Source organism: Phlebotomus papatasi, chromosome 3 (assembly GCF_024763615.1).
Source record: "Phlebotomus papatasi isolate M1 chromosome 3, Ppap_2.1, whole genome shotgun sequence".
In the NCBI taxonomy this organism is placed as follows: domain Eukaryota; kingdom Metazoa; phylum Arthropoda; class Insecta; order Diptera; family Psychodidae; genus Phlebotomus; species Phlebotomus papatasi.
The window spans coordinates 46,636,384-46,662,864 of record NC_077224.1 but is presented as its reverse complement, the minus strand read 5'-3'; the positions used below and the strand labels follow the sequence as shown (position 1 = coordinate 46,662,864).

The 26,481-nt window shown below is 33.4% G+C and overlaps 1 protein-coding gene across 1 annotated transcript; it reads right to left on the bottom strand.

The window, feature by feature from the left end:
• Positions 1-1,197: 1,197 nt before the first annotated feature.
• Positions 1,198-26,350, bottom strand: LOC129808007 (beta-1,4-mannosyltransferase egh). Its single transcript, XM_055857641.1, has 3 exons — positions 26,125-26,350; positions 11,905-13,040; positions 1,198-3,840 (listed from the first exon to the last, which is right to left on the bottom strand). The coding sequence occupies exons 2-3, from the start codon at positions 12,703-12,705 to the stop codon at positions 3,268-3,270; spliced, it is 1,374 nt and encodes a 457-aa protein (XP_055713616.1). The 5' UTR covers positions 12,706-13,040; positions 26,125-26,350; the 3' UTR covers positions 1,198-3,267.
• Positions 26,351-26,481: the final 131 nt, after the last annotated feature.

Sequence of the window (26,481 nt, the reverse complement as noted above, 5' to 3'; positions counted from 1 at the left end):
ATTGTGGGTCTTCTCCAATGGATAGTGGACTCTCTTTGATCTTTGTCTCATACATTTCAGAAACAGGATGTTGATTGCACGTATTTGACTATTTTAAGCCACTTTTTCAAAATTGACAACAAACTTTTGGCCGATGAAAAATGATCAACTTTTGGAAAAGAATTAGTTTTGAAATGAAATAAAAATATATATGTTTTTTAAACACATAAATAACATCTATGGATTACAGGCAACACATTTGCAAAAAAAATCTATTTTTTAGTTTGATTTTTCGAAGAAAGCTTTGTTAAAAAATTCTTCGCCGATACTGTACATATTAAAACATTTTTTTTTAGAGTATCCTGGCCATCCCAATGACAACCTCATCCCGTACAGGAAAAAAATAATAATGCATGTCTATTAATCCCCTTGCGAGAAGGCCTTGTTCCTTCATGGAATGTTGTGCCAGCATTATTATTATTATTATTGACATTTCTCAAGCTTAAACACTCTAAATAGATGTCAAGTTCGAGGTTTCTATCTCTCATAGTTTCCGAGATATTCGGTATTAAAGTTTTCAGATATTTTTAACCATTTCTCTTACAATTTTCTTCATTTCCAATAATTGCAATTTTGCATGAACCTTGAGTTGTACGCATTTCGAGGTTGCCTGTAAGGAATATCAGCTATCATAAGCTTCGAATTTGCCACCAATCAGAATTTGCAATGAAAATCACACCTACCATAATCATAAGCCTATTTAAGCTTATCACTGGCTTACTTTTAAAGTTGAATTGAGGAAAATTCCTGGTGACCTAAAGGGGATTCGAACCCGGGACACTTGCATCATAGAGCGAGTTTTTACTATTACTATGTATTAAAATTTCGTGAATAATTTTCTACTTACCAAATTTGATCCATCTTTACCAAAATACTGCATTTCCCCTGTTCACAATCGAACACAAAATTATGAAGCTGGACCTTGAGAGAACAGTCTTAGATAGTAAGAGAGTGGGGCAGTTTCAGGCAGCTGAAGTATTTTTTCAAGACTCACTTGCCAAATATTCTAGCTAGCGTGTCGAGTATGAAAATATCCAAAAGATTTCCCATGTATAATTATTTATTATTCCGAAATTTTATATTTTCAAAAAATTATGTATTTCTGAAACTGCCCCACTTTTCCCTGAAAATTCCAATTTCGGTTTTAAAACACTTTGATTTTTTTTACTGCACATAATCATTTATTTCAATGACAATTTCAAAATTTTCCACATTTTTACAGTGCATTTCGGTAAACATTTTCAACAATTAAGTAAGAAAACCTATTTAAATTTTGATCAAAAAAACAACTCTCATTTTGAGAGTTTATTTTTCTTCTTGTTTTTTCTTTGTCAATTGCCTAATAATTATAGTCCATCACTTCATCAAAATTGTCTTGAATATCTTTAAACTCAAGCATTTATTCAATAGAATTTATTTATTTGTTCAGATATTTGTTCATCATGCATTTTTTCTTCATTTTTTATTTTTTCAAGAAATAAATCCAATATATAATTATCTATTGTACTTCTTCCACTTTTTTTTTTGTTTTTGTGTAAAATATGTACAAGAATTTCTTTCAAGTGATAAAAACGCGACTAGATTTTCTTTTGTTATTCCTTTTTTTTTAAACCTAAGATTATAGTCTTAAAAAATAATAGTCGAATTTACACTACTGCCAAGTCGTATTTTAATTATTTTTTCTTTTAATAATAATTTGAATTTCCTAAATTTGATGGGAAAATTTCTACCTAGAGTTGCTTTTGCATGTCTAATCTTTGTTTTTTCTTTATTGAAGGTTTATTCTAATTGATATAAAAAAATCATATTTAGTCAGCAAATCAGGGAATGTCGAAACTCCTAATGAGTCTATTAAAACCTATTTGAATTATATATATTTTTTTCAAAATATTTCTTCCGAGAGATTCTACTCATTGGCAATTCACTAATTTTATTTATTTTTTACCTTTCTAGAGCCTGAAAAACTTTTTCTTTGCTTTGTATTATTTGTGCAGTTTCAATTTGAAAAGTAACTATATTTTTTTAATATTTGTCTATTATTTAAAAACTCAGCATTAAGCACATTGTGTGTTGTCTTTTCTATTCACTATATTTTGATTATAAGCTGAACTATTGTAGAAAAGATTTATCTAATAGAAAAAAATATATTTAAGAATTTTTTTCTGCTTTGAAAATTAAGTTCTTTTGCATTTCGAAAAAAAAAAAACTAAAACAAAAATGATCACTATGGCTCTGGCACACCTTTTAGATCGGTCAAATTTCATATAATCAAAATTCACATCCCTTTCTTTCTTAAAAGTTTAGCATATGTCCATCTTACTCTTTCGCACTCTTCTTCTTCCTTTAAACATCACACTAAATTAAATTTGGTTCAGTCCAATTTCGAGACCGAAAGAGTGGGATAGACTTATGCAAGTCTTTTGAGAAAGAAAGAGAAATGAATCTTGATTTCATGAAATTTGACTGATCTAAAAGGTGTGCTGGAGCCATATTGAAAAAAATGTTATCTAAAAAAATATGATACAAAAAAAAAATGATAATGGAAAGTTCGAAATAAATGTTTTATAAACTATTTTTATAAATAACACTGTGATGGATGGAAGCTTGATTTTGTCTCGTGGGCGGACTTTAACTTTTATTTAGTAAATAAATTTTTAACTTTTAAGAAATAATTCGAAAAAAAGGAACTCAAAAATATTTTACAAAATTCAATTTTTGTTTTTACTTCAGGCAAATATCCAAATGTACTTTTTAGCTTCTCTAATTCGTCTTTTCGATTTTTCTTTTTAAATTTAAATCATTTATAGTTTTACGCGTAAAAAGGATGTTGTTTTTTCTCTTATATATTTTTGACGTAATACTAACATTATCATAGTGCCCAAAAGCACTTTTATACATCCTTATTTCCTCGTATTTTATTTTCTTTTTCTTGTTTTTTTTCTTCTTCTTCTCTACCGTGTGTACAAATATACAAATACTTATTGCAAAAAAAAAACTATTCCCTAATACATTATCTTTAAATATTTGGTGCAAAATTATTCACAAAGAATAAAAAAAAAATCAATTCTCTCATAAATCTGTGGCAATTTAAATAAAAAATAAATAAATTGGCCACTTGTAAACCACATAGGCTGCAACTTTATATACATTACGAATAAAGTTTCCTTTATTTTTCATCCTTAATCTTCTACACTATATCGGTTTTTATTTTTTTATTTTGTTGATCTCTTATACTGCGACCAAAGGCCTAATATCTTTTTGGACCACATAGAATTTGTGCTTTTTGCCCACTAATCCCCAAATCACGGCAATATTCTCTATAACGACATTAATTGGTATTGTGCAAATAGCCCCAGCAGCACACAAAATAAACTTTGTAATTCCGAAGCGGTACAGCGAAAAGGATTTAATCACACCAAAAATATACATATAGATATTGACAGATGCAATGAATGCACAGAGAAAGTCAAAAAATTGTGGACATGGAATAGGATAGAGACCAGCAAAAATGATATTTGAAGCCGCTAGGGGCATCGTGACCCACGAATAGATACTCAAACACAGGAGAGATTTGTATTTCATCGGTACACCCTTTGAATGCACCACCAACAGAATACCCTGGAGCCAACGTTTGCGCTGCTGAATAAAATCCATGAGGGTAAAAGGACTCTTCTCATACATCTCACCATCGATGAAGTTGAATGTGTATCCCATGCTGAATGCACGCATTGCAAAATAGCAATCTTCAGCCACAGAACCATCGATACCATTGTCGAAAGTCACGTCCCTCTCTGCAGCCACCTATCACACAAACCATTATTCAATATAAATTCTACATATCCTTTTTTGGAGGACGGTAATCTCGAATAAAAAAAAAATGGTGCAATAATTTTAAAATTCTGGTCATCATTCCCAAGATTAGCCCACACATGATTTCCGTTCGCAAAACCGGATACTTCTTGAGTGGTTGATAACAGCTTATCCCCCTAAATAATTTGATATCAATTTTTAAATGAAATATTGCACAAAAAATGACCAAGTTCACATAAAACTCTTAACAAGGGAGGGTCAAAGTGTTATAGCTTTGCGAAATGCTCGGTAATTTAAAGGACATTGGGCAAAAATGTATGGGAGTTGGTCTATGTGGCGACCACAGATGAGACTAGGTGCATTAGGTAATGGTGTAGGATGAAAAACTACCAAGACCCAGGACGATATTCGCCGGGAATCCTTGTAAAAACGCCTTTATCCTTTCGAAAAAATATTATTTTGACATCGAATTACTCAACATCAGCTAAAGGGATCTTAATGAAATTCGGTAAGAAGTCAATGTATGACTTAAGCTATTTATCCATGGATACTACTCCCACCCCCCCACCCCTCCTTCCAGTAGCCCCCATACAAAATGAGGACATTTTTCATTATGACTTTCCTCTGAGAAGAAGTAGAAAGCTGAAACTTGGTATGGAATCAAGGTTTATGAAAGGTTTTTTGACCATGTATATAGGCTCCTCCCCCTCCATTCCTTCTTGGAACCACTATACAAAATAATGATTTTTTCCACTACAACTCCTTTGTGAAAAGAAGTAGAAATTAGAAACTTGGCATAGGATCAAGGGTAATGGAAGGCTCTTTAATTGTGTATATATACGTTTCCCCACACCCCTCCTTCTAGCAGTCCCCATACAAAATAAGGACTTTTTTTTGACTATAACTCCTCTCTGAGAAAAGAGAGAAAGCTGAAAAAATAAAAAAAGGAAAAAAGAGAAAATATCTTCAATTCCTCAAAGTCTGAGCTGCCACTTAAGATAGGCTATTTAAAGCCGCAGTGGTAGGCAGCGGAGCCTCTTCTGGCTGCTGAAAGTAGGCAATCTCAATGCCGACGAACAAAGCCAGAAGATGTTGCCAATTTAGGTTCTTAGGCTTTATGTAAAGCCGCTGAGTCCAGGCAACAGAGCCGAGTGTCTGGCTGCTGAGAGAAAGGCACTTTAGATGCCGCTAAAGACAAAGCCAGACTCTTTGGCTGCTGAAGTGGAAGGCACTGGAGTGCCGCTGGACTTGGCCAAAGTGGTCCTGAGAAATCGCAGAATAGACAAAGGCAATTAAATGCCGAAAAGAAATGCTTGGTTCCCTGGTACTGCGAAATCTGAATTTATTTACAAAAATGTTGGGTTTTTATACAAATTTGTGGTCTCCCACTATTGAGCATTGTTTACAATATAGATGAAAATTGCTAAGTTCTTATATTTGAATATATGCCTGATATGCAGAATTGCATTTTTCTTTTCTGTCTTCTTCACCCAATGACGCACGTTGAGTAGGTCGGTCATTCACTGGGTGAATTCTCATATAAAAATGAATTTCTTAAATATATCCTGAAATATATTGATTTGAAGGATGAATCCTTTAGAAAGTGATAATTGACTTTAGTACAATTTAAGTTTAAGTTTATTGAAAAACTACGAAATAGGCTACAATCCTCTTACAATTGCGTGGCAGGGAAAAATAAAAGAAAGAAGAGAAAAAAAAAGAAAAAAGATTGTGAGAAATTCTATTTTAATCGTAAACTACGGAAATTTATGATAAAAACTATCCCTAAAAATATGCAATTTAGTATTTAATGAGAAGTTCTGTATCTGAATGTTATGCCCAAGGATTGGCATGATTATTAAGTAGACTAATGATCGTTAAGGGTTGAAACTATCTTAAAGCATATTTGGATTATATATCTGCTTGATGAGACGGACAATTTCTAATTTGGATCAATTATAGTGCAAAAAATCTAAGCCTAAACTTTATCATTTTTTCTCGTATTGTAATTTCTCATATATTGAAGAAAAAGCATGTTCCTATCCGGAACACTTCCTCTTAAAAAAAAAGACAGTATAAGTGCGCACATTTCATATAAGAGATTATTTTTCTTCTACGAAAATAGTTTTTTGCTCTAGAACTTTTCCCCCATGGTTTAGAACTTTGGTCCCGGAACAAAAGTTGTTACCTATACCATGACCTATTCAATGATATAGGTCTCATTAGTGGTCGCACCATAGACCACTTTTGCCCATTGTTCTTTATCTGTCTTGAATAAGAAAGGTGTGTTATGGCCCAAATAGACTCAGGCTGATCACAAACGGTTCCTTCTCTTAAACGGGAAGAAGACTTGGTAAGTTAAGTTCTTAAAATGAACAACAATTAGCATCCTATTGAGGGGGAATAGCTGTCCTAAATTACAAGCAAAGTGTCCAAAATTACAAACAAGGTGTCCAAAATTACAGTCAAATTTATCTCTACAGATTTATTCATTTTTAAACGTATTAAGATTAATTTTAGAAAAAAAAAAACAAAGATGATAGACTGCTTTTAAAATTTCCTTTTTTTTAAGCTTTTAAAAAATCCTAATAATGCCTTAAAGTCTTAAAAGTGATGCGGCAATAAATTATAGAACATCGTAAAACTAATTTTCTAGATATTCTTAAAAACACCATATTTTTGGAATTAATGACGACACTATGAATATTTCAAACTTTTGGTCCCGAGTTCTACCCCTAAGTCGGATTGCTAACATGATTTGATTTTTCGTAAGTCGTCTGACTTGCAAAGATATACCAAAAAATCCCATGGGGAGGAAAGTGTTAATTCCATGTGGTAATAAAATCGAGTGATTTTAGATGTCGCTCTCTCTGCGCAGAGTTAGAGCGATAAAAAAAATGTAACTGATTATAAAAAATTCCCGGAATTTTTATATCTTATTTGTTGTTCATGAGTAATTTATAATAGGAAGCAATAATATAATTATTGTACACAATTTACTTTCATGAAAAGCCTGAAAAACCTTTGCTGTTAATTGCTGCCAGGAAACAATTCAATTAGAATAAAGAAGTTGAGAAATAGGGAAGAATGGATACAAATCAGGTGTTAATTTTTTACTTTCAACTTTGCAGAGTTCGCCCGAATTTATTTAAAGGAAGGTATTGACTTTATGAAAAATCTTTATGACTTGTGGCCGAAAATTAATAATTCTTTTAATAAGAATTCTTAACGTAATTTGTGTCTATTTATGCTTATGAGAGGTTGTAAAAATCCGAAAAAATGAGACTGTTTTCGTATTTTAAGACAAAGGGTATCCAATGCAATTTTCATCGAAAGATTGTTATTCTATCAGAGACATTCAACCTGTTACAATGCTCTTGAGTACGCTTCTGTGTTTATTAAACCAATCAAACAACCAGAATGGTTTGTGCCACATGATAAACATGTAAATATTGACTTTAAATATCGCGAATATCGTTTATCGAGGTTTATAAAACTGTATTCCCATTTTGACATTTTTTTTATTTTCTATAGGAAATTCGATAAATCATAAGTTCACTGCTCGAATTCCACCGAGAGAGCTGAATATACAATTAATCCTGCCAGTTTTTGATACACAAAAAAAATCGTTAAGTTATTTTTGTGAATTTCCACTGGGGACTTACGAAATGCTCGTAAATCGTATATAATTCACTAAAAAGTTCTAAAATGCTTGTACTTTTATCACAAACATTATTCGTAGCATGATCAGTAGACGAGCATTTTTTCTTTTACAAACATTTCTTCGTTAATGTTCATAAGACACAAAAAAATGTACGTACAATTTTGTCTTTGGTTCGTAAAGTTTTGTCAGACAAACAAAAATGTACGAACAAATGTTTGTAAAAAAACAAAACATACTCGTCAATTGATCATGTTACCAATAGTGTTCGTGAAAAAATATAACATTTACTAGCTTTTTGTGGGTTATATGATTTTTGTTCATTTCGTAAGTGTCTAGGGGAAACTCACAAACATATACAAACAATTTTACGGAATATTTGTTTTTCTGTGTAGCCCAAAATTTCCTTCTTCCACAACCCGAGGACCAATTTTCTAAACATATCTTCGTGAATAAACTGTTTTTTTTTTGAGAAATGAAGGTAGGCTGTTTGTTTGTCATCTGACAGGAAATTGACAGATCTAGAAGCCAAACGGTTAGAAATAGCAGCTTAGGACTTTCGAAGGATCCCCATAAGTCGAATTAAGAAGCATTAAACAAATCTTAATTTTTCCCTCATTATTCTCTTTCTTGACAAAAATTACTCTCAATTGTAGACGAAAATACCGTTGCAGCTATTTGTATTTTGCTTTTGCAATGCGTAGGAGACACACCAGAAACCCAAAGGCCCAGAAGAAATTGAAAAAGTGTTGCCAAAATTGTTAAAAGAAAATTAATTGTTATCTGTTTATTAAAAATTTCTCCCACATACTCTGTATTGCTATGTCAATGACCATCATACGAGAAATGTTTACAAAACTCTGGAAATTCCTATTTAGACACGACCACTGATGAAGGCTTTTGGAGACTGAGCCGAAAGCTCTGGAAAGAGTTGATGTTTTTCTAGAGTAACTCCAAATCCCCAGACGAACTCCGATTCCCACATATTCTATTTATCAACCTTGGCTTTTCCACAACAGTTGATTTTTTTCTAATAATGGTTTTTCAAGGTCAAAGGTTACGAAGACTCTAGAGAACGTATTTCTCAATCGAATGGGGACATGTTTGGGCTCCTTGGCATGGTCTTGGAATTTCCGATAAAACAGAACTGGTTCCAATAGGTTCTGATCCGGTCCATAATCTACAAGTAATTTTTATCCGCAACTTAATTAAATATATTAGGTACTCCTATGTTTTATTTTTTTATTTATTTTGTCGCACTGCACTCGTAAGTAGGCAGTTCTGCCTTTGATTACACCCAAGGGTTACAAGGTTATGAAACGTTTCTACGAAGGCTATGATACCAAGGATAAGTACAGACACAGTTGCGTGGAACATGGCCGGCAGCTGGTCAACAGCTTGCATGTAGTAGTATACAGAAAGTATTCATCGAAGATCGAAAGGTCATCTTCAATGAACATAGGATCAGTTTTAACCATGTTGACGTTGTACGGTGAAGCTAGAACAGTAACGCATGCTCAGCAGATATGACTTCTGGATGTTTTATACTAGGGTAGAAGAGTTCAGATGCAGAAATTATACAGTATAGAAGATTGCTCCTGTCGAGTACGAAGTAAAGGAGGGGCAGAGTATTGCCGGCCGAAGTCGGGTTTTTGTAGTGTTCTTAGTTTAAACACAAACCATCACTGGATAAAGAGGCTACTGGCAGTGCTTTAATTTGTGCAACATAAAGTTATGTATCCAGTTGAACCAATTTTTCTTCAGCCACCAATCAGAGATCTCTGCGCCATAGATCCAGCACTCTTCTACACACTTAACCACGATGTTCCCAAGTTATTTTGGACAATGTTTTGAGTGATTTATGTATCGGTTGAAATTGCTTGAGAACCGGTGAACGGAAAATGATGCAAAAATATGTTTGAGGTATATCATTTAAGTCACGAGTTCAAGCACTTCGCAAGGCCTGGAACGCCTGGACGCTTTTCTACCCCTTTTTAGGGATGATGTTTTCAGGGGAAAAATTCAGTCTGGTTGCGGCAACACGGTTTGAAGAGTTTTCAACCTAAGTTAAAAAAAACTACCTCTTTTTCAGAGCTTTTGACACTTTTCGGTTTTTCTTCAGTGGCTATATCGATGAATTATTCCTCTGATAATGGTTTTTCAGGGTCAAAGATTAAAAAGCGTCTAGAGAACGTATGTCTCAATCGCATGGAATCATGTTTAGACTCGTTGGAAAGGTCTTGGAATTTCTGACAAGCCTGAATCGGTTTGAACCGGTTATGTACCGGTTACGAACCGATAAATTATTTTTATCCAAAATGCTATTGTATTACTCATAAAGGATTTTTAATGGATTTTTGACTGATTTATAAATCGAATCGAATCATCTATGATTCAGAAATCGCTTTAAAATAAAAGAAGCTTATTAATCTACAAAATTAGGATACCTGACCACTACGATTTTATTTATTAAAAACCCCACTTTTCTTTGTACCCCGTGTTCAATTTGCCGTGTTCTCTCCTAAATGGTATTCCTTCATCATCATCATTACGACTTTTTATTCTTTTTCCATTACAATGACTTTAGACATTAAATAATTATATATTTTTGAGAATCACTTGAATCATTGTCACAAGAATAAACTCATAACACCGTGCACACATTATGTTCTGATAAATGACAATTTCTGGCCCAACTTTTTTTTTGTGATTGACAAAATGCGATACGAGAGTTGTTTATCAAAACTTCTGGGATTCATTTTATCTATATCAATATTTTAGGCTTTTCTTTAGTTATGTTGTTCATATTGCTGTAACTCACTTTCGCAATCACGAGGGATCATTATTTTACGGGTTTGTCGATCGATAAAATTTTGTGATGAAATATAAGATACAAGCCCAAAATGACTATTCTATCCAATTTATGTGACCCTTTTTTTATTGCTCACGTATGTGACCTATTTTGTGTGGTATGGGAATGTTCTTGATAGTTTTTTTTGTATGTCTTAAATGTATTTCTTACAACTGTGAAAATTTGTTACACTACTCACATTGATCATTTCAGAGGTGATTTCCTACACATATAAATTTTACTGCTCGAACTCAAAGAGAGAGCAGTTATATAATCGACTTTTTTTCAACTTTGCACTGTTCTGGAGCTTAAACGGTAAGAGATATCGACTTCCGGTCTTCGGTGGCTTTTCCTCAAATGACATTATCTCGTGCCCAACCTCTTTACTTTTCCCCCTCCCCTTTCATACGTTCCCTATCCCTCAAAAATTGGTCAAAAATGAGGTTTTTCCAATTATACAAAAAATTGGCCCAAGCTTTTTCAATGATTTTTGGATATGTCTTAGAACTAGTCCTGGCGAACATTTCGTCCAAACATATCTATGACCGGAAAATTCGCCATTTTGAATTATTGAAGGTCAAAGTTCAACTTCTTTGGAAGTCTCATTTTTCAACCGAATTGGTTAAATTTGGATTTTTTGGAAAGGTATTGAAATTCTGAATCCGACTGCATCGGTCACTACCGGTGATGGATTGGGAAAGTAACGGTAATAGCTCTGTTTTAAAAATTAATGATAAAATTGTTTTTCGCACTTTTTTTTAAAAAGAAAGAATTTTTATCTATTATGGGGGCGCGGGGAGTCTCTGTCAAAGACACGTCTTAACGGTCACTGAATTTAAATTCTTTACATTAATTCTTTGCAAACTTCATTGATTTAGATAGAGTAACTATCCAAGAACACAAATTGGCAACCGGAATTCAAATTAGGAAAGAGACTGAAGGCCAATTTGAACAAATTCGACAGGATGCCAAATTTTTCATCCGCCATTTTGTGCAAATAATTTTGCATGACTTTCCACAAAGCGAGAAAAGAACAACAAAATGTATTTCCAAATTAATTGAAGGACTAAAGTAGCTAAAAATTCATTCCCTACAGCAATTTAGATAACAATTACCCAAGAATAAATCATCTAAAATCACTCAGTTTGCGTATGATGTATAATACCATGGTAAGGAATGGGTTAAATAATTTCTTAATGGCTTTCTCATTGTCTATAAACACGATTAAATCTTCAGTAACCCTATGTGCGTACAAAAAATATGCTAACGAAGAGGACTTTCCCGAGAGTTCGAGCATTTCGCAAAGCTGGGACGCTTTGCCATATCTTTTCTCTATATGACTCTAATTTTTATGCTGTATATATACCCAGAATTTTGTCACAATTGAAACATACAAATTCGTCACAGTTTTTGGAAACCTTGATCTTTCATTTACAAGCCATTTGAAATTTATTTTACTTATTTGCACCACTACGAAAAAAAAAATTGGGAAGGAGACAAAAAAAATATGTCTGTAAAAAGTAATTTTGTAAAAATAACTCACCTGACTCACGACGTAGCTTCCTTTCCAACTGAAGAGGGGCTTGTGGAAAAATTTAAATTGAAAACGTAATTTTCCCATATCATCACTCACACGAAAACTGTCAGCTAGTGTTGTTAGCCAATTAACAACATTTTCATTGGCATAGGTTATAAGGCCTTGACCGAAGGGATATTTTCCATCCAATACAAAATTTGTAATGCCACGAATACTGTTTTCCGTAAGAAGTGTCTCCTCATCCAAATGAACAATCCAATCATTGTTGTTTAGTACATTCACAGAATCCTCTAAACAATACTGCAGTGCACGTGATTTGAAGAGAGCTCCACTTTTTGTCTTATATGCCTTTGGCACAACAATTTCCCGTATTCTTCGGTGTTTCGGCAGATTTAGTGGTTTATCTGTAACCACTTCAATGAGAAAATTTTCCAGACCTGTATCCAGGCATAGGTTCATATTTCTCATGACATTTGTCTTAACTAAATCTGGGAAATCACCACGTGTCACGACCCGTATGCAAATAAATGGTGCCAATAGTGGTGATCCCTTAAGTACAACTTTATCCGGGAAGGCATTGTAGAAAATGAGACCGCAAAAGTTGAAAAACACTTGTGGTAGTGTCAGGAGTGTTAGAAGGCGCAAGAAGTACAGTGCTACACACCAAATATCCCCATATTCTTCACGTGGATCAATTGTTATAAAAGAATTCTCATCGAGACGTATCGCACCAGAGTACACTTCAAAGGCAGCAATTATCACGAGTAATAAGCAACAGTGCAACAAGTGCTTCACTGTCGATCTCATGATAGTCTTTCTCTTCACAAATCAATGCACTTTCCTTCTTGTGTCCTCCCCTCCTCCTCAATTTTTACTCACTTAATCACGCAAAATCCAATTCTAGATACTTCTTATCCCTATCTAGATCCTTCTTCTCTGAACTTGTGCAATATTTATCTTAATTTTTGTTTTTTTCTTTTAATCGTATGCGCCTACGGTAGAACCAACTACTTAGCACTGTTGTTGCCTCTGCTTCAACTTTGTTTAAAAAAAAATCTAATCTTTCCTCAATCTCGTAAATGTGCGAAGAGCATTTTGAAATTGTTGTCTTTCTTTTTTTTCTTTCCTCCTCCTTTCTATTTCTGCAAAATAATCCAATGTGAAAATATCTCCATAAGTCACCTTTGTACCAATTCTCACCACAAACTAATTCATTAATTTCTTTCTCCCTCCCTCATTGACTCCATTCGCTTTCAGCGGATCATACTTTAATGTAATACATGAAAGAATTTACTGATAAAACCGCATTGTAAATAATAAACGAATTGATAACATGAAAATTTATTACATACGTTTTTACCTTTAAAAGTTGTATCTGTGTGGGAGTGCGTGTAATGTTCATTTTTCCTCTATATGCTTTCAATTACGTAAAATGCCAAGAGATAAACGATATGGCTTTACCTTATCACGAAACGAAAGAATTACGCGAAATTTCATTTGTAGGTTGAAAATGAAAAAAAAAAGAAGAATAAAGAGAAATGCCTTGCGTATTTTAAATATTTGAAATTTGCAACAAATTTATTTTTCTTGTAAAGCATTCATTCAATAAATGGATAACAAAGTGCATAAAATACTTCTCAAACGTTCGAATTCTGGATATAGTTTTTGTGCCCTAGAATTTGATTTCGCAATAGGGGAAAGCACTCTCCTTTCAAACGATTCATACCTTCGAATAATGTGAATTTTCTTTTAGTTTTCCTGAGAGACTTACACATTTCAATTAAATATTAATTAGCTTACTATCAATTATTGATATTATGTTATAGTCATGAGTCAGTTAGGAAAAGTAAAAGAAATTCACATTATTCGAAGGTATGAACGTTTGAAGGGAGAGTACTTAAAAATAGGAAGAAATATTTCGTAATTAAGTGCCTTTCCTTGTATATTCAAATTCGTTTTAAATCGGTTTTGAAATAGAATTCCCCAGAATTTTCTGAGCTTTGATCGTTTATATTTCAGTTCATGGCACATCGAGGAAGAGCAGCGACCTATTTTTGGAAAGGTTTTGGTCTCGGTTACAACATTGTAAAATTTTATCAAAAGCCATAGTGAGCCCGATCACAAGTAGATTTTGATTCTCCAATAGTGCCTTGGATGAAAGGTAAATGGAACTCTATTTGCACAAAAAGTCGTTGAAGTTCGAAGAATTCAAATTCAACTTCGAATTTTCATACTAAATTTTCGAACAAGTTGGGGAAAATTTCTCAAATATCACACTAAAAAGCTCACAAAAGAGTTACTCAGTGATTATGGAGTGATTAAATACTGGGGCGAGAACAGTAAAGGTCGTTGTTTAGTTTTTTTCCTCACAATATGTGAAGACCGTCACATTTTGACACTTGAGCACTTCGAAATTCGAACAGGATGTAACTTCCGCCACCTTGTGAAAGTATTAAGAAGTAAGAAAGTCTCTTTTTTGGATCTTCAAATAGATTTTCGAATTTTTCAATATCTACTTCTGTACGAAAAGAGTCTAGTTTTCGAGATACATGTTCTACAATAAGTTTTCGATAATCGATTTTTCGAACTTAGTGGTCATACTAGGAGAGACTGGGGCACATGTAAACATTTTCAATAGATGCGAATTTGAGGTGATTTTCCAAGCACACAGTGATTTTTTGTAAAATATTTTTTAGCCCATGTTTTACCCTTGGGTATAGGCAATTCACCGAGGGTAATGCGGATGCTGGAAAACAATTGAGTTTTCCATAAAAATAAAATTTGTGTTACTGTGCATATTTCTCTTTTCACAAAATACCTGGGGTAGAAGTAAACACTTTCTAGGGAGGATGTAAACACATTTTTTTCCACCCTTGAAATTAACTTTGCACCACTTTCAATTATTTTAATTACTTAAGAGATATATAAAGACTGTATATTATTCAAAAAATCACTACACTTTTTACAAGGAATAATTAAAATAGCGAAAAAATACAATACTAAAAGCATGCAAATCACAGACATTTTTCAATGGATTTTCTCCATATTTTGACATCATGTGACTTCTTATTGAACACAACGAAAAATTTCCCACCATGAGATGCAGCTGTCAAACGAATAAAAGTGAAGAAGAAGAAGACAAAATATTTTGTTATTCATTCTACACTCGCGACATCTACAATTACGGGGAAATTGTCTGTTTACATCTATCCTAAATGCTGTTTTTTGACCAATTATTAATTCTTTTAAAATAATGAGAATCTCAATTTCTTTAGTAAATGCATTAATATAATCCTAAAAGATGTAGGAAAGAACTGGTATTCCTGCATTTCGATTATTTTGCACAGTTTTTAATTTCCAGGTGGAAATCCAAATGACCAAAATAATCGAAATATCAACATTTTCGGGAAAAATGATTTTTATTTTTAAAGTATTAGGATTTTATTGACCAATTCATCAGTGGACATACATCCCCATGGTATCTATGAATGCTTATGGCTTTTATCCTCTGGAGTCTTAAAATTAATGAAAAAATCACATTGTTTACAACTACCCCTGTTTACTACTACCCCAGTTCCCCCTACTTATAAAATAATTTTGAGGTTATGTATGCATGTCTGTTCACCAATGAAAATGAATTTTCTTGTGAAGTTTTTGTTTAATAAATGAAATATAATAGCATAGAATTCACTAATTATGTCTTTTTAATCTTCTTTAAAACTTTTATTACTAATTCTACAAAAAAACTTCTATTATATTTTTGAGACGTTGAACAAATTCAAAAAATCCATCCGGATTACAATGCGGACATCTGTCATATTGTCTCCAAATCATCCGGATTACAAAGCAGGCACTGTATCTCAAAATCAGCCATCTGAGCAAACTAAGTTTATTTTTTTAAATGGAAAATTCTGAGTTTAGCTTTTTAATTAAACATTATTATTTCCTTAAGAAAACGATAGCTCACACCAAATATAAGCTAGATAATTATTAACTGGAGACTCTTCACCATTAATTTAGGATGATTTGGTTTTCAGACTTTCATTGTGGCACTACAAGCAAAAATGGCCATAAATGATCTGAACGCCGAAAATATGTCAATATTTCAGAAAACAACGAAAAATCAATGATATTGTGTTGAAGGACCCCAAAGTAAAATTAAGGGAGTTAGCTAATATTTACAAAGATGTCATATGGCCATTTTTTAATATCTTACAATGTAAGATCTTACTTGATAATTTGGGTATGAAGAAGGTCTTCGCGTCTGTAAAGAATCTCAGCTACCAAAAACGTATTTGGACTTAATTCTTACTTATTATTACGGTTGATAAAAATTAGAGATAGAGTTCGATCAATTTCGGTATAGTAACACCGAAGATATGGTTTGGTAAAGTTATTTTCTTTTATGCTTAGGGTAGGGTAGAACGAGAGTAAACTGCGACCCATTGCTGAAAAGCTCTTGACTTCATCTACCAGATACTAAAATTTAATCAAAATTGAAAATGGGAGTTACGAGATATTCGACCTCGATTTTCAAAAATCGATTTTTCGATCAATCGGACCTCCAATTGAATCGGATGAAGTTGGGGGTTGTCAACAGAGTTGTAGCATTTAACGGTAGTTTTCCAAAGCATCAAAATTTTTCAAATTCTGTCAATTAAAACTAGAGTTTTGATCATTTGAAAATTCATTTTCATATATATTTTTTATAAAATCCGGTAAGACGGGTCAAAGGAACTTGCCGATACAGCCATAGGGGCTAAGATATTGAGAAAACAAAATTTGTCGGTTTTCCAAAATGTCGGTTAGGGGGGGGGGGATGGATTTGATATCACCATCTGATGTCGTCCACTCGATATTTAACCATAGCCGAAAACCACTTGTCGAAATCTCTTTCAGTTCTCTTGCTAGAAGTGTTTGTACTATATAGAATCGGCCGGACGGTTACGAAAATCGGTTTTTGGCGGGTATGAGACCCAAAAGTGTATATTACATGCAAATTTTCAGCCCGATCTGACGAGGTCGAGTTTCATCTCGGACTACAAAAGCTGAGATTGTAAAGAATCTCAGCTAAAATAGTAATATAGAATATTGCTTGAAAGAAGGCTAGTTTCATTATGGAAGTGTTCTATTATTGTTTTCCAAAGTTAAGATTTTTTACAGCTTTCGACCTATTGCTTCTTATGGTTCCGTGCTTTGCAATAGAAGCAATCTCAACAAGAAAAAGAATAAGTGAGTGTTAGTACCTATAATATCTAAACGTAATAGCTAGTGTTATTAATAGAGATTCTTCTGTTGGTGTTTCTCTGTAGGTGTCAATATGATCAAAACTGGGACAATTTTATTTTATGGCTTATATGGGATAAATTTTCATCAAAATATAGCATTTGATGTAAATAGTCTTTGATTCAAATTTCTGAATTTTAATGTAAATTTCTTTTAAGGTGTAAAGGCAATTAGAGAGAAATACGTGCAAAACCATTGACAAAGTCATGATTTTTTTTTCATTTTAAGACCGGAGGAAGTCCGATGGAATTATAGCGTCATGTGGCTATAAAGAATATTGTCCTCTCCGTAGTGACAACATTAATCAACATTTTCAATCGTCCTATAAAGTTTAATTGATAAAAAATGAATCATGTTTATCTAGCGCTTGGCGCTTCAAGTAACAGTGATTCTTTATCAAAATAATACTTCTCTCCAGATACTCTTGCCGTTTCTCGCGCCTTATCAATTTAGAAGAATGTAAGAAAATTTTGATTAGAATGCAGATAAAATTTCTAGACACACAACACTCTGAAATTTGTGTCAATAGCTTTGAGATGATAACGTTCCAAATGACTAATTTCGCTATAAAAAGCAACATATTCACTATAAGAGGAGTTTCTTCTTAAATTCTATGAACCCCTCGTGAATTTCATATCTGCGTGGTAACAGTAATTTGAACGATAATTCATTAGTTGAATGATTTCATTAACACATTTTTTGGTATGATTAATTTTCAATAACATCCAACGTTGAAAATATTTTTTTTTACAAAATTATTCAATTATATTTTGCAACTTTTTGAATATAATGGGCGTTTATGAATGAAAATGGTGGCTATTGTTCCTAACAATGGGCCACATTCTAATTAGGGACAAGAAAGAAACCACTCAGTCGAATGTAGTATACGAAAGAGAAGATGGTAGTAAAAGCTATTTGTATACCGTTGTAAAGATAGAAATGCACTTTCTCCTTGACTGATTGTGGAAATTGCAAGAATTTTACTTTTTCACACTACTGTTAATAGAGATATCTTATGTGAATGTATTAATATTTATTATAGTTAATGTTATATGAAGTTCTTTACAATCTAATACAACTATTTTCTATTATTATCAATCATTCATTATGGAGTATTGTTTTGTCTTTAAAGTCTTATTTTTTAAGATTATTATTTTCAAGGCAATACTTGAACTCTGAATCATTGTGTAAACTTTATGATTGTGTTATTTATAGTGAAATGCCTTATGACTGGTAACAAAATCAATAAATCGTAATTATCGATAATAGAAGACTTTTAATTACAAATAAAAGACAACATTAAATACAAACAACCCACTAAATATTTCTTTATTATAAAAAATTGAGCTTTAGGGGCCGACGATATTACAACTTAATGTACAAAAAATATAGCAAAATTATGCTAAAATTTAGTTAGATTATTATAGAAAGTCTTTTTTTTTAGTTTTTGGAGTTAACTGGTTAAAATGGACAGATAAACTTAGATCAGTTTATTGTAGATGTGATTCTATTTGGAAATAAGACCAGAATCTCTTCTATAATTTAGACCCAAATCTTGATCTTATCGGTTGCTCGGTAGTCGAGGTAATTCAATTTATTTGTAATGAAACACGTTTTTTGACTACAGCGGGCATTTTGTACATATGAAGAACTATAATAATATCAAAGGAATTTTGTAAGAATTTTCTTTTAAACCTTATTTGAAATAAAGTAATCGAGCAAAAGCGGTCATATCAACACCCACGTACTTTCGCAGCATTATTGTGAAAAAATAATATTTACAGAATTGAAAAATCGGACATATGGCATAATCTGAGCAAAAAATTATGTAATCATTAAAATCAATTGAGCAAGAGTCGAGATAATTAAGTTTATGTAACATAAAAATTAGTTTTTCAACTGTGGCGCTTCTAGTGTTGGTCCTACGAAGTTAAAATGTTCTATAAAGTTGTAGCGCTTTGAGGGACCTTTCATTTACGCCCTTACTCGTCAAATTCGCTTAAAGAGAACAGGAGATAAGACATTTTGAATTTCATGAATTTTAACCCTTCATATCTCCGGTTTCGTTATAACCATGGAGAACCAACGCCACTTTTTGGAAATTTTCTATATTAGACTACAACAAAAAAAAATTGAACAATGAAAATTTGATCAACTTGCTCAATGGCGTTTTTGAAAAAATTAGTTTGAATTTGAAATAACGCTATCACAGCGCCACGTGAAAAATTTTGTTTTCCATAATAGGGGAGACCGGCGCAGAATTATCCACGTATAGTATTAGATAGTGATAACTAATAGTGTGCCTTCGATTTCGAAGGCATATTGAGGAAACCACTCTATTCTAAATATATACATTCCTAACTAAGGGAAGAGCACCCCGGATCGGAATGTTAAGAGATATGCTCGATATTTAGTTGAAAATATAAGCCTCAAAATACTATATGTCATTTTTGTGTATGCTAATCAATATATTAGTGATCCATTTAACTATATCCGTGCATTTGAGTTTTAAATTTTTACATTAAATTAATAAAAAATAGATGTAATTGCAACTATGTACTCTGTACCGCGGATCGTCACGAATTTAATCAGGTGTCTCACGGTAAATTGGTTTTATAAATTAAATCTGAATCAATGCACTGAATTTTTGTGACAGCTAAATGGTAAAAAGTAGCGAATAATTTTCAAAAAGTCATTTGAATTGGTACAGCAATATGGTAATAACCTGACGATCCGAGGAACACTGCCGATCGCTGGTGCTCTTCCCTTATTCATTAAAATATTTATCAGCAGCATATTAACATTTTTTGTACAAATTATATACTCAATGAAAAATTTCATTTGGTGGTTAATTCTACCCCGGTCTTCCCTAACGCCCTTAGTGGTGGTTTTACGAACTTTGGATGTCACAAGGGAAGTGGAATTTCATTAGAGCTTTCAAAACGCCTTCACTTTTTAAATTCTGGCAATTAGAACCGGAGTTACAGCAGAATTTCTCTCAATCGGGCACATGGGGCAAAATGTCATCCAAATTATCGAGAGAATTGGTCATCAAAATCATTGTAAATTCCACAAAAACCGCTCAAATATAAAAAATCACGATACAACAAGAGGAATACAACTACAGCGAATTTAAATAATTTTGCTTTAAAATTAAATGTGAAAATTGTCAACAACATTTTGCGCCCGATTGAGCGAGAGTCTACTGTATAGCCATTTTAAGAAATTTATTTTGACTATTATAGCCCGGGTCAGATGGGTCAGGGGCCCTTAAGTTTGGTACTGATCGAAAGCTCTAAGGCCCAGCTATAACATACTAATATTTGAAGTGGATCTATGCGATAGGGGCGCAGCTATAGAGAAAACAAAAAAGGGGGGCTTCAAAGTTACAATTTTCACCAAATATGTAAAACCGCAAGTCGATATCTTTCTTAGTCCGGGAGCTATTAAGCTCTAAAAAGGGACCGGATGAACGGACAGGAAAGTTTTTTCAGCCATCCATATATTCGTGATCAGAAAGCGGTGAAACACTCTGGCTAAGTTTGGGGCCGATAGGAGGACATGAAATTTTGGTAGGATTATAGTAAATGAGATTGTTAAGAATATCACCTAATAAATGGTATATACAATCTATGATGCGGTTTTTCTGCAGTTTTCCCTATGAGGTCGATTGCAATACGACGGCGGCAGCCGCATTATTCTAAGCACATTTTAGGTGAAACATACAACTTAATCGTAATGAACTGAATGAGTTGTGCTCAACAAGAGGTGTATAAAATAATAATATCAAGAAATTATGGTAAACTGTCAATAAATTTATAAAAAGTACCCACGACTAACAGCTTTAATATTAGATAACTTTGTGCGTCTGTATTACAAAATTGTGGACTAATAGAGCAAGAAAAATTCTGTGAAAATTCCGTAAAAAATATCGTCAATTTGTACTGCATATTTGTACTTCTTTTATCAGAAACTGAAATAACTCTACCCATTAGAAACTCCCACAAATTTACACATATACCATACTCTTAATATTTCAATTGGTCCAAGTTCAAATTAGTCGAGGAATTTCAGAACAAACTTCGCTTGTATTATTCGGTATTGCTATAGCTTCTTGTATGCTCTTATTGTTTGTTTACATTTTGTTATTTTGGGTTTTTATGGACTTCTTAGTAATTTCCACTACAACCAGTGATCTCTTTGAAGGTCAACTAATTTTTTTTCTAGGAAGATTTTTTTTGTGTTTCTTTGATATGATCATAATATGAATGAGTGTGATCATCTCACATTTTGTTTAGCATTTTTTTAATTAACACTTTTGTAGACTATGGTGAGGAATATGAAGTGGTTTTTGCTTTACCGAGAGAAAAAAAGTACACACATTTTTTCTCCATCGTCGCGCCATAAATTAAATCACAACAGTCAGCGATATCTTATCAGACCTATTCGATTGGAGTGGAGAGCTTTTGACATGGATGGAAAGCAACGGATGAGTATTTGTATCAAATTTAAACTATAATAAATGCTCCTGTCGTGGGTTTTTTTGTGTGTTTAAAAATGCCGTGAGTCATTTGAACTAGAACAAGGCTAAAGGTCACCATAGGAATTTTACTGTATGGTCCGATACACTCTCTTTCTCTGTCATTTGGCTACAAATCAATGCGGCACATTATACTTTCTCAATTGGGAGAGTGATTATCACGCGATGCGCTACACATGCAGACGTGATTCTCTGACTCAACTCTGTCACCGTTCGTCGGCTTTTCCTTTTTTCACAACGTCACTAATTTTGTGAGACTGTGTATGAGTATGTGACCAACATTGCTGAGGGAAAACTCGCTACAGTAATGAGCACGTAATTATCCACATCGATAAATTCTAACAAAGTCTAGTTTCCAAATGCAACACAACTCTCAATGCAAATTGAAAAAAAAAGAAATCATTGGACCATTTTTTAACAATGTGGAATTTTCATCCTGAGAAAAAATGTACCACATCTCTGGTAGATTAATGATTGGTATTCCCGAACTATAAAAAAAACGTTGCTATGAACTATAATTAACTTATGGTATATATGATTCCTTGCTATGCTAATTGAAAAACGGGGTTAAACCCAGATAAGTTTATGGTAGCTGAGATTTTTTACAGTAATCTTGAAGTGTTTGCAACTCTTTCCTTTTCGCGTCTGTCTCACACCCTGCGCACGATACTACGTCATTTGGTCTGTTCATACCGTAGATGCGGGTGACTTTACCTCCTGCTGTTCGTAAGCTTTTCTATTTTAGCACTTTAGGATGTTCGTCACAGATCCAATGTAACATATTTGATCGGTGAAGACCATTCTTAACTTTTTTGTTTTACATATTTTGATGTACCAGGTTTTTATAGACATTTTGTACATTTTTTAGTTTACAATATTTTATTCTGTTCACACTGTGTATAAATATGTCCCTTCAGACACTTCAATCATTTGGACCTCACGATACTCGAACTCGCAACTGTGACAGTCGAGTCGGTTGTCACACCGCTCAAGAGCCCAACGCCCTTACCAATTGTACTGTTATGAAACACTTTTGCATCCTAGTTTATCAAAATCGATGATTGTATTTTTACCACACTTTCTCTCTTTGGGGCTCACCAAAATTACAAAGAATAAAGTACGGACTCTAAAACCAGACCTAGAGTTGATATCATCTCCAATTATTTTCGCTCCCTAAAAATCTCCTCAATATTATACAACAGTACCACGAACTTCCTTCCATCCTTAAGTACTAAAATTAAAGAAAAGCTTCCGAACAGCAAGGGGCAAAGTCATCCCCGGAGGTCAAAGTCACCCATGTCAACGGTACTCTCCAACATTTAAATAAGAAGACTATTTACAAATAGCAAATTCCTAAATGCGATAAATTATACTTCAAAAAATTATAAATAGTTACATAAAACGGAATTACATATCATAACCATTTGTAATATTACATTTAGAGCTGAATAATTGCATCTTTATACAAAAAGAACAGCTTCAGAATTTTCAATCAAGTATTAAAAATATTTTAATTATTTATTGAATTTTTTTTATAAATCCCTTTTTGGAAAAATTTATTATACGACCTAACTTTTGAAGTATTAAAACTAAAGAATTTATATCAGTTAAAATTAACAATTGTCATGTAAAAACTGTAAAAGTAAAATAATAACACTGTCAATAAGATCTTTTGAATGAGCAATTTTTAAAGGAGACTTTTTAATTAGCAGTTTAAATTTTTTCTGCAGTTTAAATATATTTTTTTTATCGAACAAATAAGTCATTACAAAAGAAAAGTAAAGGATACAAAATATAAGTACATAGTGAAACTTTGGTAAAACAAACGTATCGAAAAGTCATGTCAGGTTTCATTCTTATGCAGCATTAACCGTCCGGGAAGTAACTACCCGGGAGTTATTGATGCTTTATAGCCCTGAAAACTTTAAACAATCAATGGGTTTCGGTTAAATTCAATAAAATCTTTCCATCGCATCATAAGTTGTCCAGAAATTTTTTTTTCAACATTAACCCACAATTGACTGATCAATTACTTCTTATGGGACACCATTTCTGGTAGAAAAAATCGTTCAGAAGTTTGCTATCTGGTGGTTCTTCACGTATTATGAGTTATTTAAAACTGCAAAAATTACTAAATTTCTGGTCTATATCAGTAAAAGCTTATATTAGAGATTACTTTTCCAATATTTAATCACGATTCACTGTGCAACTGGGCCTCAATCTTGTAGCAAAAACCATCCGACAGTTACTTTTCCGGAAGTTATTGATGTATTGAAAATTCGACAAATTTACAAAAAAAAAAAAAAAACAAAACACTAGTTTCTTGGTCGAAATCACTAAAAATCTTTTCATAGTTATATCTTGCATTTAGCGCCTCGAGTGGGTCAGTGGATAGAGCAGTGGCTCTGTGACTGCGAGGTCGTGGGTTCGGAGCTGAGCGGCAGCAGAAAAAAGATTTCTCATGCCATATCGGCTTCGAATTCGTCCAGTGAATGAATAGTAGTATGTCAATGGTGCATATTGGCAAAAAAGTGAACCGCCTAAAAACAATAGAGGCTGGTATGAAAACGAGTTTTGACATGAAAGTGGTACTTCAGTCGATACAAGTATTCGCTGTCACTGATCCCAAACACACACCGAGAAGTGATGCTGTGATATAGTAGCGGCACTGATTGCCCACAGAGCTGTGATATGGAGCGGCTACCCGTATCGGGGGATAAGATAGAATAGGAGTGGGGAAGCATAAGGGGCCCAATTGGTGGCCTGGATGCATCGGAATATCCAAAATGGAGAACTGACCCCTGGCAAAATCTTATCTCTCTTATCTTATATCTTGCATTTACTTTACTTTTCATTTACTTGCATTTACTTTATTCACGATCTACTAAATAACTGAGGCCCCATTCTTTCTAAAAAATCCATCTGGGAGTTGGCTATTAGGAAGTATTTGGCATATTTTGATTGCGATAAAACTATGAAAAATTTAACTAATTTGGAGCAAAAATTACTGAAGACCACTTGTAAATGCATCACAGAACCAAGTTTTTGCAATTTCATAGTCCCATTTAATAAATTGGGGCCCCATTCTTCTTATAAAACATTGGAGTCTATTTGACATTTCAAAGTTAGGTTATAATTCGTTCTTTTCTAGATTTCAACCATGTTTTGAACTGTTTTCCCTGGTTTTTCGTCACTGTATGTTGGGAAATCACTTGCTTTAACTAATTTGAATGTTATTTTTGCACAAAAAACTTAAGAAATTAGCGAAAAACTAAGAAAATGTGGGAGAATCCCGCATGCAAACAACCGAGAATTGAAAACTCGCACACTAACGCAAAACCGCATCAGCAGGCTATCATACACGCTCACTTCCCTATCCATATACAGAGCGGCAATGACCTCATGAATTTAGAAACTCAGCCTAATCCTCCAAATTTGAGGCTGATCCCTGAGTGTATCGATACCAATCCTTATTTTTCGGGCTGATCCCTAAGCCGATCCCTGTGTCTATTTTGGGCTTTACCCTTCCGGTCTTTTTACTAAGTCTTTTTTTACATCATCACATTCGTCGAAGTGATTTTTTTGTTTCTTTTTGCAATGGAAATTTGACGAAGGAAAGTAGTGGCCGAAATTGCAAGATGGTCGAAATTTGGTACAGTTACCCACAGTTACCCTATTATTGCAAGGTCAGATATTCGAATTTGAAACGAGTTGGGTTTTAAGTCTTATTTTTAGTAGTAATTTCCATTCCCCTCTTGGACCACATTATTTTCACTTGATTGCAATAGCTGTGATTCATTAAAAGCCTCAAAGTCCCATAGTTAATCATACATAGCATATTTTAGCAAAATATTCTATGATCAGGAAAAGGCGCCTAAGAGCACGTGTGCCAATTTATTCTGTGATATTGTCAAGCAAAGTTGATGAAGAATTTGAACAGAAGGTTATAGTTTTTTGGATTCAAATTAAAAATAAAAAGAGGCGACTCTTACGAGGCTACTTCGATTTTCGCGATATTTTCGAGTAAAAACCCCGTGACGCCAAATAACCTTCCCACTGCCAAAGCGTTACGTGCAATTGTATGTATATTTGGGTGCGAAGTGTTAATTAAAAGTATTCGCTATTGTATCTTACGACTTAAGTTATTTTCTTTGAAAAAAAAAGTGCTTCATAAATGAGAGATTTTGAGAGAAGCCGCCCTTTTTTCTGACAAATCACCTTCTGCAGTGCCGGGCGATAGTTTTTTATAAATTCTAACATAACCGCTTTACCGTTTACTATTTTCTTTACAGTATTTACTAATTGAAAATGTACTTAATTGTTTTCCAATCTAAATACACTGATTTTTCACGCGAATTCGAGTAAATTTGTGGCCAATTTCATGCATCGAAAAATCTCACCTTATTTTTTCCCATACACTTTTTGCCTAATTTTAATTTTCCCTTCACACGTTTGTCTGATAAAATTTAAATAATTTTGCAGAAGCAACACTTCACTCAGCACATTAGGCATTCAGTAGCCGTTGATAAGCACCTACTGTACTGTAAGATCTCCCATTTTTTACTGAAAAACTCCGCGATAATGAAAAAAAAATTTGTTGGCTTGGTGAAAATTTGACGCATACTGTCACATGTATGCAAGTGGCAATTTTTGATGACATGCCAGTGCCATTGGGCAATTGAAATTTCAAATACCTCGTGTTCTTCAACTGTTAAAAGTTCTAAAAGGAAAAGTGAATAATATTCGGGATAAAATTG